The 16,392-nt window shown below is 41.4% G+C and overlaps 2 protein-coding genes across 2 annotated transcripts in view; one reads left to right on the top strand and one right to left on the bottom strand.

Annotated features, from left to right (window-relative positions):
* The window catches only part of col10a1a (collagen, type X, alpha 1a), a 26,636-nt gene extending 11,041 nt beyond the window's left edge, over nucleotides 1-15,595 (bottom strand). The window contains exons 1-5 of the mRNA XM_036150955.1: nucleotides 15,494-15,595; nucleotides 15,060-15,183; nucleotides 11,922-13,753; nucleotides 10,172-10,294; nucleotides 2,348-2,755 (exon numbers count right to left, since the gene is read on the bottom strand). Of these exons, the coding sequence (XP_036006848.1) occupies nucleotides 2,348-2,755; nucleotides 10,172-10,294; nucleotides 11,922-13,753; nucleotides 15,060-15,168 (2,472 nt within the window). The 5' untranslated portion in view covers nucleotides 15,169-15,183; nucleotides 15,494-15,595. The remainder of the gene's footprint in view (nucleotides 1-2,347; nucleotides 2,756-10,171; nucleotides 10,295-11,921; nucleotides 13,754-15,059; nucleotides 15,184-15,493) is intronic.
* LOC118566980 (myristoylated alanine-rich C-kinase substrate-like) lies at nucleotides 1,054-3,761 on the top strand (the record flags this gene model as incomplete). The annotated part of the gene is given in 2 exon segments (XM_036150858.1): nucleotides 1,054-1,250; nucleotides 2,184-3,761. Coding segments are annotated over 2 exon segments (663 nt in total). The 3' UTR covers nucleotides 2,751-3,761.
* Nucleotides 15,596-16,392: the final 797 nt, after the last annotated feature.

Below are 16,392 nucleotides of genomic sequence, written 5' to 3'. Positions count from 1 at the left end.
ACCCTAGGACGATACAGAACTTGTGGAGGTCACAGTACATCTTCTTTGATGCATTTTGTTTTTCCATGACAAGGACTCCATATGCACGAGGTGTTGCTTTTAAACGCACCCACAGCTGTGTATTTATCTATTCCAAAAATGTTTGACAATTAACCTACGACAAGTTTTACAACGCCATGACATACCCTACCGTGGCTTCTCCAAATCGTTCATCCAAACTTCAGAATTTGTATTAAGCAATTAAAGAAATTAGGCATATTTTCAGAAAATATAAGCAAATTGATTCATTCTAATTAAACTAAAACAGGAAAGCTTTAGTCTAATTTAAAGTCAAACAGTGAGAGAAAATAATTGTATCTGTGTATGTGCGACATCTGTATTTGCTGGACTACAGGCTATCCGATCTTAAATAAACAAGCTGAGCAACGAAACATATAATGTAAGGCATTTTATGAGAATTTTGCAGCTTGCACGTGCAGGGGGGAAAAAATCAATTAAACAAACCAACATAAGAATGAATACAAATAAGAATATTAAATATATTTAGGCCTTTTCCCACCCTTTTTTTTGCAATATTCCCTGAAATACCATCAAATAGCCTCGTTGCGTTTTCAAATCGGCCTCCAGATAAAATGTTCGGAGTGAAGCTCGGGGGGGAAATAATCGCGTCTCCTTGCTCTAACGTGGAGCCACAAAGTTGTAGGCCATGTTGTTGTGTCTCTCCCATTGTCCGCGCCCCCCTTCCCCACTACGTCCCTCTTCTCCACGTTGTCCCCTCTCGCTTTACATTCCCGACTCGTGATTGGCGGAGGCGCCGCGGCTTATGTCGTCACAGCCTCAGCGCCCATTCATCAGCGGACTTGGGCGTTGTACTCCGCATCTCATTTGCGGCGGGGCCAATTTCTCCCCATCTACAAACTCTGCTCGAGGAAGAAAAAAAAAAAAAACGCATTTCTTTTGCGCCTTCGTTACATTTCCCCCCCACCCCCAAGTGCTCATTACTCTCATTGCGGTCTCGTTTTTTTTATTTCAGGCTTATTCTTCAGTTTTTCGCGCGCAAAGAAGGCAAATCGGCGATTTTTTTTTCTCGGGAGGAAGCTTGCGGTCTTTGTTCATTCATTTGATCGGTTGGGTTCCTTTGTTGGAACAAAAGCATGGGAGCGCAAATCTCCAAAACCGCTGGGAAAGACGAAGCTGCGGTGGAAAAGCCTGCAGAAGGCGCGGCTGTTGCGTCCAAGGCGAACGGACAGGTAAATAAGCCTTGTTTGAATGAATCAATTCTTAATTGCTCACACGGAATTTCGTCTCAATTTAGCAATGTGTTGCGTCAATGGCGTGCTCCATGTTTCCCCTAGCACATCCCCACGCTCACCGGCATTCAGGGAAAGTGGCCACATGCATTTTATGTTTCCCAATAATGCAGTTTATTTAAAAAAAATAAAACTGTTCCGAAAACGGAATATAACCAGAATGTCTTTAATTGGTTCTAAAAAAACATATTTTGGGGAGTGTTGTGCAGCTTAGAATGCATTATTGTTTGTATATTGCATTATATTGTTTTTTTAATTTGTAAAAGTCGGGATTGTAATAATTCGTGGTTTTGCGGAGTTTTCGTGGATAAACACAATGCCTGGCTTTTCCCTTTTTGGTGGAATTGATTGCAGCAGGGGTTTGTGGACGCCCCTCGCCGTGGTCTGGCCATTTTAAAAAACGGTACCACGCCTTTGTTGCCAGGTTTAAGAAATGAAACGGTTTTTTGCGTTAAAAAAGCCCCTCAAAATAAAGGAATTGTAAAAGTATCCAGATTGAAATGTTTGGAACGCACATGATTTAGACAATGCACATTGAGATGGTTAGTTTGTGGAAGAAATTTAAAAATCTAAATTTCCCCATGTTGTTTCCACAGACCGAACGCCCTCTAGCGGGGTCACGGTTGTATTGCAGTTTAAAACTCGAGCCTACCGCTAAAAGCCAGAGATGTGTCGTCATTCTCCTAGTAACAGATGTCTGTGCAAGTTTAGGGGGCTATTGTACTTTCTTATTTACTCCTTGCGCTGTGATTAGATTATCTCAAACAATATTCCAGATTTTGCACAATGGGTTTTCTGGTGACCCTTTTCACAAACACAGGAGACCATACTACTAAGTAACCCACTGATTTGCATGTTTTTACTTCTTTCTAGGAAAATGGGCATGCCAAGACCAACAAAGATGCCTCTCCGGGTTCAGAGGATGCCAACAAGACCGATGTGCAGGCCAATGGAAGCACCCCCACTGAAGAGGCACCGAAGGAAGAAGGCGAGAAAGTAGAAGGTGCAGAGGCCCAAGGAGACAAGGAGGCGCCCACCACAAACGGGGAGACTTCCGCCAAGTCAGAGGAAGGTACTCCGTCCACCAGCGAGGACGGCAAGCAGAAGAAAAAGCGGTTCTCCTTCAAGAAGCCCTCCTTCAAGCTCAGCGGCTTCTCCTTCAAGAAGACCAAGAAGGAGTCCGAGGAAGCGGCCGAGGAGGGGGCGGCGGCGGCTGCTGAGGCGGAACCGGCCGAAGGTGAGAAATCCACCGACGTCCCCGCCGAGGAGGCCAAGCCAGCCGAGGGAAGCAAGGAGGAGGCCAAGGAGGCTGCGGCCGAGGAGGCGAAGACGGAGGAGCCGAAGGCCGAGCAAGCAGCTGAAGGAGAGGAGAAGCCGGCCGCTGCTTCTCCCACCGAGCCAGAGGCGGCTGCAAGTCCGGAGGCCGCCGCCGCCGAGTAACCCAGCTGAACGACACCCCAGAATGAAGGAGACGATGTAGCCTGTCTGAAGGAACATGAGGACTTGTCTAAAACCAGGGAATTTTTTTTCTTTTCTTTTTGCTTTCTGTTAATTTTCTCTTTTGTTGTTTGTATATGTTTACTACTCTGCAACCATCTCATCCATAATGACTGCAAAGTCCCGAGCAGTGGTGGACAGGAGGTGCAGCAGAGAGACGGAGAGCGCTGCTTCCTCACCGCTTCTTGGTGCTTGCATTTGTAACATGGGTGAGTGTGAAAAATGCGAAACGCGAGTGGACTTTTTTTTTTTTTTTTTAAAGGTAATACCATGACAACCACACACAGATTTTTTTTTTTCCGTATATTTAATCAAAGTATTTGGTGCTGGGCAATTGGATGTAGCAGCTCAAGCTGTCTCTGCAAGATCTGACACATTGTGATATTTAAAGGGAAAGTCCTTACGCGAGTCTTAAAAGTTGTCTTTGCAGTGTACAGTTGTTTACAACTCTCTTAGCTCAACGCTCCTGTGAACACAAACCATTCCTGAAATAGATTTAGCCGTCGAAAAAAAACGATGATTGGTGCTCACCACTTTCCATTAGATTCCACTGTTTCAAATTCTGTAGTAATGCACGTTGTATAGACTTTGATATAACTGGTTTTATGGCCGAGATGTACCTAATGACTGAAGTTTTTTAACTGATGACCCATTGTAAATGAAGTTTTTCTTGTTTTTTCTTTTTTTCACCATTTGTAAGATTGAATAAAATTGGGAGATGTTTTAAGCAGACTTTTGCATCAAGCTGTGATGACTACAACACCACTCTGGATCCACATGTCGAAAGCACACTAAGTCAAGATTTTAGACGCTGTCCTCTACCGGCTTCTCTTTCTGTATATAACGAGGCTCACATTTTTTCCGTATGGATTGTAACATTGCCTGCAAAAACTGGTAACAAGGTGTTGAGTTTGTTTCCTGTGAATTCTGAAGAATAAAGCGATGAAGTGTGAATTGGCACTGTGAGCTTTTTCTTTTTCCACATTATCCATGACAGAGAAAGTAGGGGGTTTGGTAACCTTTTGCCGAACAGCTCCCTCATGTGGAGCACATGAGAAGTGAAGGGAGATCATTTAAAAATTTTGATAAACATCCAAGATGAGCTTAAAATTCTGTGTTGACTTTTCTAAGCCATTGTATTTTGTTTTTGCAATCAGATCTGGTTTTACTCCATAATTAGGGGCTTAAAGTGTAAGGTTGTAATCAGTAGTTCTGATTTCAGACTGCTAAAAAAATTGACCACTTTAAACACATCTTGGATGAATATAATTCTAACATTTTAAATAAGATTGCACTTTTTTTTTTTTTTTTTTTTTTTTTTTTTTTTTTTTAAGGTTTCTGTCCAATTAACTTAACCAAAGAAGAGTTACTCATCCAGTTTCTGAGAATAGATTAAATAAAAATTCAGACTGAAAAATTAGAAAACAAGTGGAGAAAACTATGCCACGTGAGGGCCTGTTTTTATGCTTTGGGACTTACAAGGATTTACAGATCTCTTTTTAACAAAAATCTAAGTTCTTTTTTATTGTGCATGGTAAAATAAAAATGACAAACTATTGTCATTTAGATAAAAAATAAATAAATGCTAATTTTTGTGGTTTGCATGTACATTAAAAACAATTGGGACAGCTCTGGTGAAGTCCATTAATTATGCTGGTGAAGGTTCTCAGTCATCCAGGCCATGGTCATTCCAAAAAAAGTAAAAAACAAAGCAACTGGACTTTTTTTCCGTAGTTGGAGACGTTTCGCTTCCTCTCCAGAAGGTTTAGAGTAATGATGAGTACCAAGCTTTATACTACTGCCCAAACAAAGGCCTTGTAATCACACCAGTTCTAAAGTCCTTACACTGGCTCCCTGTATCTCAGAGAATAGACTTTAAAATACTTCTGTTAGTCTATAAATCCTTAAATGGCTTAGCTCCTAAATACATCACAGACTTGTTATCAGTGTATCAACCCTCCAGACCACTAAGGTCTTCTGGCTCCAGCCTACTCTGCATACCTAGAACCAGAACCAAACACGGAGAAGCAGCATTTAGTTCCTATGCTCCAATTATCTGGAACAAACTTCCAGAAAACTGTAAAGATGTGGAAAACCTTAGTTCCTTTAAATCAAGATTAAAAACACATTTGTTTAAAATTGCCTTCAACTGTCCTAGTTAACTGAATCACCACTTTTTTGTTCTATTTTCTATCTATATTTTATTCCTACTTGCTTTTATTGTTTTATTTTGCTATATTTTAATCATGTAAAGCACTTTGCATTGTCTTTGTACTGAATTGTGCTATATAAATAAATTTGCCTTGCCTTGCCTTGCCTTGTAATGGCTTAGATAACATGCAAATTAATGGACCAAACCAAGGGATTTGTGACTGAATAGGAAAACTCAAATTTGAAACCAAACAAGCTTTTCCTGCTGAATAAAAAGACAAAAAATATGTTTAAGGTAATTATATTAATATTGTTCCTTCAACGGACAATTTCAAACAAAGGAAATCAGGTTTAAAAACAACACAGTACAGGCTAACACCTGTACTGTGATTGAGCTATAATAAATGAGTTACTGTTCTAAAACAGTGTTTCATAACCAATTAGAATGTTGAAATCTTGGTGCATCCGTTGAGCCATTCCAATACTACAAATAGAAGGAGAAGAAATCTATATTTCTCAATATTAAGACTTCTTTAGAATCAATTAAAGATAATTACACTTCCACTAAAATTATGAAAAGCCTAAATATCAGCATAATAGATATCAAAATGTGTCAATAATCACACACTATGAATAATTTAATAATTTAGGTAAAACATATTACACTAATTCTACTAATTTATACTCTTAGTACTATTTTCTTTAGTCTGAGCAGGGATGGAAAATGGATGAAAGTCTTGGAACTACCTGGATTCATCAGATTTTGGCTCAAGAAGCACCAGGGATAGACCTGAGAAGAGGGCCTTATTGGGTCAGACGTGCTGCCGTACCGCTCATAGAGCCGACTTGGACTTCTGTATATATCAGACGGGATGATCAGCCAATCTGAAGTGGATGTGCGGAAACAGGAAAGCTATGCCACTTAAAGCAGCCAATGCTAACTGGACAACTGTTATTTTTCTAAATTGTTTCCTTAGACTGGAGACAGACCAAAAATATCAACACCTCCATGTATTGATAACAGCCAATCAGGTCTTATAAACAACCTTTGTAATTTGTAGGATGAGGTTGCTGTGGCTAGCCACTCAAGCAAAAGCATCTTCAAGGTTACGCAGCAAAGCAGGGAAAAAAAAGGGGAAAACTTTAATCTGAGTCATTTGTACGCAATACAATACAGACTTAAATCTTGCAGAAACCTCCCCAACCTTAAGGTGCGATGTTTGGAAATGACCCTTCTTTATTTGTTTCGTATTACAAACTAAAATGCCTGATTGTGCTTGAAATTATCTTAATGGCTTCTATTTAAAACTCTCCGAAATTAGCTTTCATTGTGCAGAAAAGGCATTTTAAATCGTCTGGAGACTAAATTCACAGCAAGCAACTGCTCTGTATTGACACATTGGTATTCTTCCTACCAGACCTCAAACCCTGTAAAAACAACCGACTTATTTTAAAAGTCTAGAAGACCGCCACAAACGTCTCCAGGGTGGTTTTCACAGTCCACAGCTGTGTCCGTGTTCACTGCAAACCATCTATTTCCTTTGCACCCAGTTTTGCTCTGTGCATTGCAGCTTTGGCCACCACAAGAAGGGTGTGCTTTACACATAATATTTCTATTTCTGCTTCCTGGTTTTCTTGTCCAGCTCGGTTAAGTTGGTGAGGTATTTGCAGCTTAGTTTAGTCCCCTACTGTGCCTCACTGCTGAAATATCTCATCACGCCCATACATCGCTCTCCGTCCTAGCGTCTTTATTTTAATGGTGGATACACATACATATATTTGAGACGACCACTGCGGGTGGGGATCCTTTTGGAATATGGTTAATAGAATCAACAGGGGAAGTGCTCCATCTATTTTCCTGTCTTTCCCTCTTCATCCTCCAACCCCATGGTGTCTCTGAGTGGCGCAGCCTGTGGATGGCAGTCCTCAGAAGTTTCTTTAGAGCAGCTTCCTCTCTGCTCTCTGTGCCCTGGGCCTCTCACCTAACCACCGTCTCGCCCTCTCACCAAAGAAAGATCAAACAGCTGTTGCCCTGCCAAACAACCATCCCTGCCTTTTTCCACACCCAAACTATTTTTAGCGGGCACACACACTCAGGCTTCCACGGAAAAAACAGCTTTTAAATGCTTTTTTTTCCTTCTTTTTTTTTACGCAGCTGAGCTGAAAACCTTGGGCTAAAGTTCAAAAAAGAGCCAGGCTATGCTTTATTAGGATTCAGCTTCTTTGTTTATCCTATAATTCACTGATTTCACAAGTGGATTTTCAAAAAAAGATGCCTTTTATTGTTTAATTGAACTTTATTGATCTCACAATGGAGAAATTCACTTCTGCATCTTAACCCATCCCCTTGGGGAGCAGTGGGCTGCCACTGTGCGGCGCCTGGGGGGGTTAAGGGTCTTGCTCAGGGACCCAGAATGGCAGCTTGTGGGAGTTGAACTCAGAACCTCTGTGACTGAAGCTCTGTGCTCTAACCACTAGGCCACCACTCCCACCACTTTTTTGCAATCTCAAAATGATTTCACCTGTTCATGAAAACCATCTTTAGTACTTTTTAAAGCAGCATTTGCAGGGTTATGTGGCCTGATGCAGAAGTGATGCAAAGCCAAACACAAGCTTCTGGCAGCATTAGTGGTTAATGTACCAACTCCTTGTGGGAAAAGGCCTGAAATTCAGCAATATTTATGGGTCTGTGGACTATCCCTGCCTACTTTAAAATCTCACCAAAGCTTAGAAATGAAACAATCCATATGTTTTGAGATATGTTTGGGATCATCATCTGCGTTAAAACTCCATTAATACCCAAACTTCAGCTTTCTCACAGACAGCAGCAAATTTTTTTCCAAGGATTTCCTACTTGAGTAAATCCATGTTGTCCTCTACTTGCTGCAGGTTTCTAGTGTTAGAGGAAGGAAAGCAACCTCAGAGCATCACTGACCATCACCGTGCTTCACTGTAGGTGTGGTTTAGTTTTTAGCATTTGCATAATTCTTCCTCCTCAAGACGCAGAGCTGGACCATAATCATGAAAGGTTCCAGTTTTCATTCATTGTTCCGCGCAACAAATCCCCGAACTACGTAGTCTTATTTATACAGTACAGCCAAGAAAAGAATTGGAGACAATTCTTTTATCTTTTTTTGTTTCAGTGGTGTTGTTTGCCTTGGAGTTCAGGGATGGCGCCCTTCAGCAAAGCTTTGCTGCAACTCTATACAGTCACTTCTGGATTTTTGACCAAATGGCCTCCTCAATACTCAGGTGGCATCTGTGTTAGCTTCCTCTTTCTGCTGAGTCCAGGTTGCATAGTATCTGTTCCCTTAACTTTAAACTTATGAAATCTGCTTCCAACTGTATCTACAGGAACATTCAGGGCCTCTTCTATCTTTTTGTATTGTTATCCTTGTTTTTGCAAAAGACTGATCTCTGATCTTTATGGGCAATTCCCTTGACAGAGCCATATTTCTGACATATACTTAAATAATTGAAAACGGGAATTTGTGTTGAAGTTGGATAAAATGTAGCATTAGTTTCATTTAACTATTTATTGTGTACATTTTTGTATTACAAACATATGAACAGTTTTGAATTGTGACACCAAGTCGCAGAGAGGTTAATGATTGCAATTACAACTGTGTATTTTGAACTAGATAGCCATTTAATAGACTGTGTTCCATCAATTTTTGCTTTTGCAATCAATAACAGTAACGTAATTGAAAATAGAAAAAAATTATATGGGCATTGAAGATGTTTCTTCAAAGAAAGATTTGATAAGATATGCACAGACCTGTCCCCGCAGTGCATATCCTTAAATTATTTATAGAATGCTGAGGAACTCCACTACATACAGGGTGAGGCTGCATATTTAAAGTGCCCACTTGTGATCTTTGATCCTTTACATGGCGCTAAATTAAGAAGCTCTTTGCATCGGTAGCAGAAATAAGCACACAGACTGTGAAGAGAAAGGAACATGTTACACGGTTGTCAAAAAAAGTTTAAAAAAATTAAAATCTTAAAAGTGTACAATTGCTAAGATAGTTTATTAACTTTTTCTTTTTCTTTCCCCCCCTTAATATCGAAGACCATCACTGTATACTCCCTGTTCAGTTTTGGTTCTTGTTCTATGTTCTGGTAGCATACAATAAGAAAAGGACTTTGAAAGAATGTAACAAATGTAATATTGCAAAGATGCTGTCCCTTTTCAATGAAAATACAAATGGAAAAAAGAGAATCTTAAAAGTGTCGAGTGAGTTTGCATTCAGTCCTCTGTACGCAAATTCCTCTGAATAAAACTTTCTACAGAAATCACCTAATTTGTAAACAGAGTCTATCTTTGTTTAAACAAACACTGCAGTAGAATTTATTTGGCCATAAAACAATTGTGCTAAATCCTCTCTGCCAATTCCAGAGAGTTGATTTTGCTGTTGAACTGAGGTGTCAAAAGTTTTCACATCTATTACTCAATATAAGTAAATATACTAGGGTTTAAAAATACTTCTGTAGAAGAAGAATCAACTCAAACATTTTACTCTACTAAAAGTATAAAAGTACCGGATGCAAAACTACTTAAAGTAGAAGCAATCCAACCCCCTACTATAATCAAATCATATGATGTTATATTGAAAAAAATTTGGATTGGCTGCTTCACCCACATAAATGTTCACTGAAAACAAACCATTTAGTATAATGCAAACATATTAAAAGTCCATAAAGGCACAGTACTGAGCAACATGGGTTTCATGGAGCAGAAAATCTGATGTCTGGTTGCCTATAAGTACTGGTGCAAAAAGTCAAACTTCAGAGACATATTATCAATAACCTTGATAGGGCGTTTGCCAAACAACTTGAAGCAGTACTGCCTCCTCCCACAATCAAAATCACTCTGTTCGGGTAACGCTATTTATCTGAATATGTTTTTTAATTGACAAACCAGAACAAAAACAAGCTGAAATAAAATAGAAGTAACGAGACTATTTTTAAAATGTAAGGAGAAGAAAGTACAGATAATGGCATGAAAATGTAAGGAGTAAAAGTAAAGAGTAGGTTAATGAAATAATTACTCCAGTAAAGTACAGATAACGAAGATTTCTACCTAAGTAAGGTAGCAAAGTATTTGTACTTAGTTACTTGACACCTCTGCAGTTGACTCTTGGTTGGTGTCATTCACTGGATTTGAAGTTTGAGGAAGAAACAAGGCATGTTTTCAAATTAACTATTTTTACGGGGCCTCGGTTGTCTGCGTGGGAGAACCTCATCCTTATGCTGGTCACCAGGCTGGTCACATGCTGCTGTGGGATGGCATCCCAGTCTTCAACCAGGCAGCCAATACGGTTGTGTCGGTCGCTCTGGCACAAACGGCACATCCAAACCTATCTCACGAGTGTTAAATGGATTTCAACCCTCTCCACTCCCAAATTTTGGTGGTAGTCTCTGAGTTTTATCCCTAGCTTGTCACTGATTGCAAAATTGCACCATAATATCACCCTGCATTGAGATTGTATTTACTGTAATGATGGAAAGAAAGGTTTTTACAGTTAAGGTGATGCTGTCCAACACCATCACACAGCCCACGCCAGAAGCTTTTAGATATTGGCAGACAGGATTTGGTGAGTTTTTCATGGGTACATCTTATATACCCAATTCCATAGCTCAATGCACATATGCAATTTTTTTACATTTTTTATTATTATTAAATTTTTTACAAAAGTGGAACTGGAACCAAATAAAAGGAAACAAACAGACTTTGAACTTTGAACCAATGCCCACTGGCTATACCTGTGTATCTGTCTATGGTCAGGGGGGCTAGCATTGAGTTTTCCGTAAATTTGTAATTCATTTAAAATATTTCTGTATATTTGTCATATAAATACAACTTGACTTTTATTGGGATTTTATTTTATTGGGACTTTTATTTATCCCTTTTATTGGGATTAGAAACTACATCCATCCATCCATTTTCTGACCTGCTTAATCCCTCATGGGGTTGTGGGGGTTGCTGGTGCCTATCTCCAGCGTTCACTGGGCGAGAGGCTGGGTACACAACACATAGACAGACAGGACAAACAACCATTTACGCACACACTCACACCTAGGGACAATTTAGAGAAGCTAATTAACCTAACAGTCATGTTTTTTTGGACTGTGGGAGGAAGCCAGAGTACCCGGAGAGAACCCACACATGCACAGGGAGAACATGAAAACTCCATGCAGAAAGACCCAGAGTTTGAACCCAGGACCTTCTTGCTGCAAGGCAACAGTGCTAACCACTGCACCGCCTTCAGAAACTTCAATTAAATTAAATGTTTCCATGCAAAAATGAGTCTGAGTCAGAAAAATCTCCATTAAGACGTTATTTATTTTGGTCTTTATGTTTTACATGACACAACAGATGTCAAGGGTTATAACAATGTTGCCGCTAAAACAGTTTGTGTTTAGAAAAAACAGTCAATTTGATCATTATCTTTCACAATATATTCAAGTCACATTTAGTCACAAACATGTTGCACAGGGAAGAATTGATGTACTTTTATGAGATGGATGTTCCCTACCACGCCCAAGAAAAAAAAAAAGAGAAAACAAACAAAAACAAGATTGTACAAAAACAAAGAAGACAGACACTAAGTCAAAAAAACACCAGTTTAAGTCAGTATAAAAGGAGACGCGTGTGAAAGAGAACTTTCAGACACAACACAGTTATAACACCTCGATTTCACATGCTGTTTACATTACAAAACATCACTGGAACATTGTAGATTGCTTTCTCCCTCCATAGATCAACTGTTTTCATAAATTAGATTTCCTTCTTTTAAGCACCCATTTCTTGTAGTTTTTCAAGTTAAGATGCCACTATTCCTCAAGAAGGTTGAACCGCCTGTCTATTGGGTTGAATAAAATGAACAGGGAGTTTTACTTTGAGAAATAGGTTGCAACATTAGTTGGTTGGCTTTTGGAAACATCTGCACCAACGTATCACGTTGAAGCAATGAGGAATCCAGAGAAAGAGCAGTGGACATTCTCTGCAGCAAAGACGCCATTGGCCTCTTCATCGGGGATCTGGACGTAGACGGTGTCCTGCTCATCAAGCAAGAGGACAGCGCTACCAGACATTTGGTCCAGGAAACCCTTGTTGTACTCATCATAAGTGAACATAATTGGCTGACCATTCTTGTACAGAGCCACCAGGGCATGAGCTCCATTAACATGGATGCTGTAGGAGAAGTAGTAAACTCCAGGAACCTGGCATGTGAAGATCCCTGATTCAGGGTCATAGTGATTCTCAGCGTTGTAAACAATCTGGTCAAACCTAATGGGGGTGCCAGCAGCAGGGTAGGGGGTGGCCAGAACTGCAGTGAATGCAGACATGGGAGACTTGACCATAACCTCACTCAAGCCCATTCCCTTCTCAAAGACAACCTCACCAGGAGGTCCGGGGGGACCAGGGGGGCCAGCTGGGCCAGGTTCTCCATCAGTTCCGGGCTCACCAGGTTGACCTGGGGGACCCTGAGGTCCGCTAACACCCTTTGCAGCCAAACCAGCGGGGCCAGGAGGTCCAGGAAGACCTGGGTGTCCCTTAAGGCCAGGAACACCAGCAGGTCCTTGTGGGCCAGCAGGTCCTCGGGCACCTGGAGCTCCATCAGATCCAGAGGAACCGGGCTCACCTGGGCGACCAGTGTGTCCTTTGGGTCCAGCGGGTCCTGGAATACCTGGAGCCCCTGGAGTACCTGGGGCACCAACATTACCTTTCTCACCTGCAGGTCCAGTGGCGCCTCTTGGTCCAGGAGGACCGGCTGCACCTGGATAACCCTGCTTGCCCTGGAAACCCTGTGCTCCCTGATCTCCCTTGTTTCCCTTAGGTCCCTGATGTCCAGTTGCACCTGTGTCACCTTTGGGGCCAACAGGGCCTGTGGCTCCGGGGAAACCTCTTTCACCCTGAGGTCCAGCTGGACCCATTGAGCCAGTTGCACCAGTAGCACCAGTATAACCTGTTGGGCCTTGCTCTCCCTTTGCACCTGGGGCACCTGTGCTACCTGGAGCTCCCCTCTCTCCCTTCTCACCATTTGCACCTGGCTTTCCATATCCAGGAACTCCAGGGGCACCAGGAGCTCCAGCAGGTCCCTGATGACCTTTAGGCCCAGCAGGACCAGGCAAACCGGGGGCACCATTCTCACCTGATTTACCTGGAAGACCTACACCTGGGGCACCAGTGTGACCCTTAGGTCCCTGTGGTCCCATGGGGCCAGGGGCACCATCTCTACCTGGGCTACCTGACTTTCCTGGCTCACCATTAGCACCTGGTTTGCCAGGTCTTCCAACTCCTGGTGAACCTGGAGCTCCGGTTGCACCCATAGGGCCCTGAGGTCCCATCTCGCCTTGAGGCCCTGGAGCTCCATATCCTCTATCACCCTTTTGCCCAGGAAGTCCAGGAACACCTGGATGCCCTTTCAGGCCAGGTTCTCCTCTTGGTCCCATTGCTCCAGGAAGACCGGCAGGTCCTGGTTTGCCAGTTGCAGACAGACCAGCAGGTCCTGGGCTTCCGGGAGAGCCAGGAACTCCCCTTGGTCCCTGAGGGCCAGTGGCTCCAGTATCTCCCCTCTCACCAGGTGTTCCAGGGACGCCAGGTTTGCCAGGTCCACCTGGAGTTCCAGGTTTGCCAGCAATGGAGCGGCCAGGATGTCCAGGAGGTCCAGGGGGTCCTTGAGGTCCAGTATGACCAACGCCATCCTGACCTGGGGCGCCAGGTGGCCCTGGAGGTCCCTCTGGGCCAGGCTCACCTGGAGGACCAGGCTCACCTGCCACTGATACCACTGTGAGAAGGAAAGAGAGATCATCATTAGTGGCAAAAAACAACAAAACAACAACAAGCAGCAACAAGTGAAAGTGCACTTTGGTTGGTTATGTTGAAGGGTTTGTCCCAACATCATGCATGTTCAAGCAATAATAATAATAATAATAAAAAAAAAGGAAATTTGGTCCCATTGGTCAATTATGTCCATATTGGAAGCCTTGTATCACCTGTCGTATCATCTGTCACAAAATAAAGTAGAAATAAAGACATTTTGGGCCTTGTATCTGATTTGGTCTGAAAGAGAGGGATTTTTTCATTGGTCTCATTGTGGTCACGTGTTTGAATGAAAACATCCCGCTCTCTCTTTCTCTCTTTGTTACTCTCTGGCTAATTCTGGCCCAGTTTGGATTAAGCAAACACAGATGTTTTTAGTTTTGTGTTAAGCAGGCAACACCCAGGCAAAAACCGTGCTGCTGGGTCCTCGGACTCTAATTGTCAGTGTCAAAACCAAACAATATACAAACAGCTCCTGCCCAAAACAAAAAATAGGAGTGTTTACATGCAGGGTTGCCACATGGAATATTTATACTTCATTTTTGGGAAGAGTAGAAAATACTAACATATGTATTTCACATTGTCCTTCTTGTTTTGTATTTGTTTTTCCTGACTAATCTGGAAAACTCATCACATGTAGTTTCTGTTCTGGAGTTTTACAATTAATCCTTAATTTAAGGAGCAGCAATCTAACTAAAAAAAACCCAGATGTAAAAATGTGTAGAATATTTATGAATGCAAACATAATGAATAGAACTGCCTTTTGCATTTGTCAAAACAAGTGCAAACCTGTATATATCGATCTCTAGAAAACAAGAAAGTTGTATTTTGCATGAAAAAAATGAAAACTAACAAAAACTAAGCCTCAGATCAGAGATCATCGGATTTTGAAACCTTCAGAAGCAGAAAACATTCTGACTCTACAGCGACTAAACAGGTTTGTTATTCTGTGTCAGATCTAAACAGAGACTGACTGGAAAGAGGCAGGTCCACTGCTACAGCCAATCAGAGGGCAGCACTGCTGCTCAGCAGAGTGGAGTTCAGATTTAAAAAACCCTACACAGCTGTGATCAGCACCTGCCGGCCCGCATGTGGTGCCTCCATCTGCCGTAGCAAACTGGCCCATTTCCTCAAGATTTAAGACGTGAACTGCAGCTGATGTAAAAAGGACTTTTGTATTGAGAAAAAGCTGCTTCTCTCTTTTAATTTATCTTTAAAAAACAAACAAACTGAAGAGCTGGCAGCTTTGTAAAAGGTTGTATTTCTCTTACTGTGGCTCTTAACGGACATGGGCACCACTTTCTTCACCACGTAGCCCTTTCCAGTGGCTGCTGCAGAGGCCACGATGAGAAGGAGGATGCTTGCCACTCGTATGTCCATCTTGCAAGCTCAAACCTGCAGGGAAAAGAAGGAGATTGTCAGTACAAGCGTGCCACAGGTTAAACTTTCTGCAAGCGTAACACTTTTGTCAAAATTTACAAAATGTGTCAATGCTTGTTCTAGTAATCAAGTTGCAAATCGGAACTTAAACTCAGTAGAAAGCAAATGAGAAGTCTTTTTGCAGGATCCTCTTAATATTGTCGGTGGAGCATCCTAAATGTATGCTTGATTCTCCGATGAACCAAGGCCTAAAGAGATCTTAGGTCTTTGCTACACTCCTCCACAGAAAGAAACACTCAGAGAGGAAGAGAGAAGTCACACATACCGGTATCCAACAGAGGAAGAAACCCAAATCTCTTCTGCACCAGAGAGCTCCTGGTGCCGCTGTATATCCTTAGGGTGGGAGCACAACTGAGGATATGCTGCCCTCCAGTACAATGATGGAGGGTATTTATACCATATCTGCCCCTCACATCATTAAAAAAACTCACCAAAAAAGCACCTCCCTCCCTAGAGCTAGGGTGTAATTAGCAGACAGATCTTCCCGAAGCAGGCATGTCACGTCAGGGTGCCTCCATGTCTTGAATATCCAGACACATGATTATCACATTTTGTTCTGTCTTCTCTCTAACATGGAAATGATCATTCTTGATATAAAACCTAGACACATTAAAATTATATTGAGGAATTCAAGTAAGAAACAGATTGCGTTTAGTATCTATGGAGTTACTATTACCATGATTGCTGGTGGACTTCTTTAATTTTTTTTTATAAAACTTTCATTTTAGTGCTTTTATACTCAAGTTGATGGAACTGCTTATCATAATTATTATAAGGATTACTAAAGGACTATTGTGATTACTAATTTATTACCATCATCATTGTTATTTTTTAGATTTCTTAATCATTTAGTAAAATTTTCAACTTGTTTTGTACTATCACTAATCCTTTTGGTTATTATTTATATTTTTAATCAGTTTTCTGAATAGTTTCTGCATATCTACAGAAAGATATCTGATAATACGGCAATATTTTGTGTAATAATGGTTGTTCTCTCTCCTTCTAACTACATTTTTTCTCACCTTCAGAAAGAAAATAACATGTTATGCGTTAATTCATTTGAAAACAAAAAGGGTTTTCTCTAATGGTTTTATTCAGGTAACAAAGTTCACACATGGGATTTTCTTTAAAAAGAAAGACAAAAGGAGTTTTTCTGACACAAAG

Source organism: Fundulus heteroclitus, chromosome 19 (assembly GCF_011125445.2).
Source record: "Fundulus heteroclitus isolate FHET01 chromosome 19, MU-UCD_Fhet_4.1, whole genome shotgun sequence".
NCBI classification, from domain to species: Eukaryota; Metazoa; Chordata; class Actinopteri; order Cyprinodontiformes; family Fundulidae; genus Fundulus; species Fundulus heteroclitus.
Note: the sequence above shows the minus strand (reverse complement) of the source record. Positions and strands in the feature narration are given on the sequence as shown.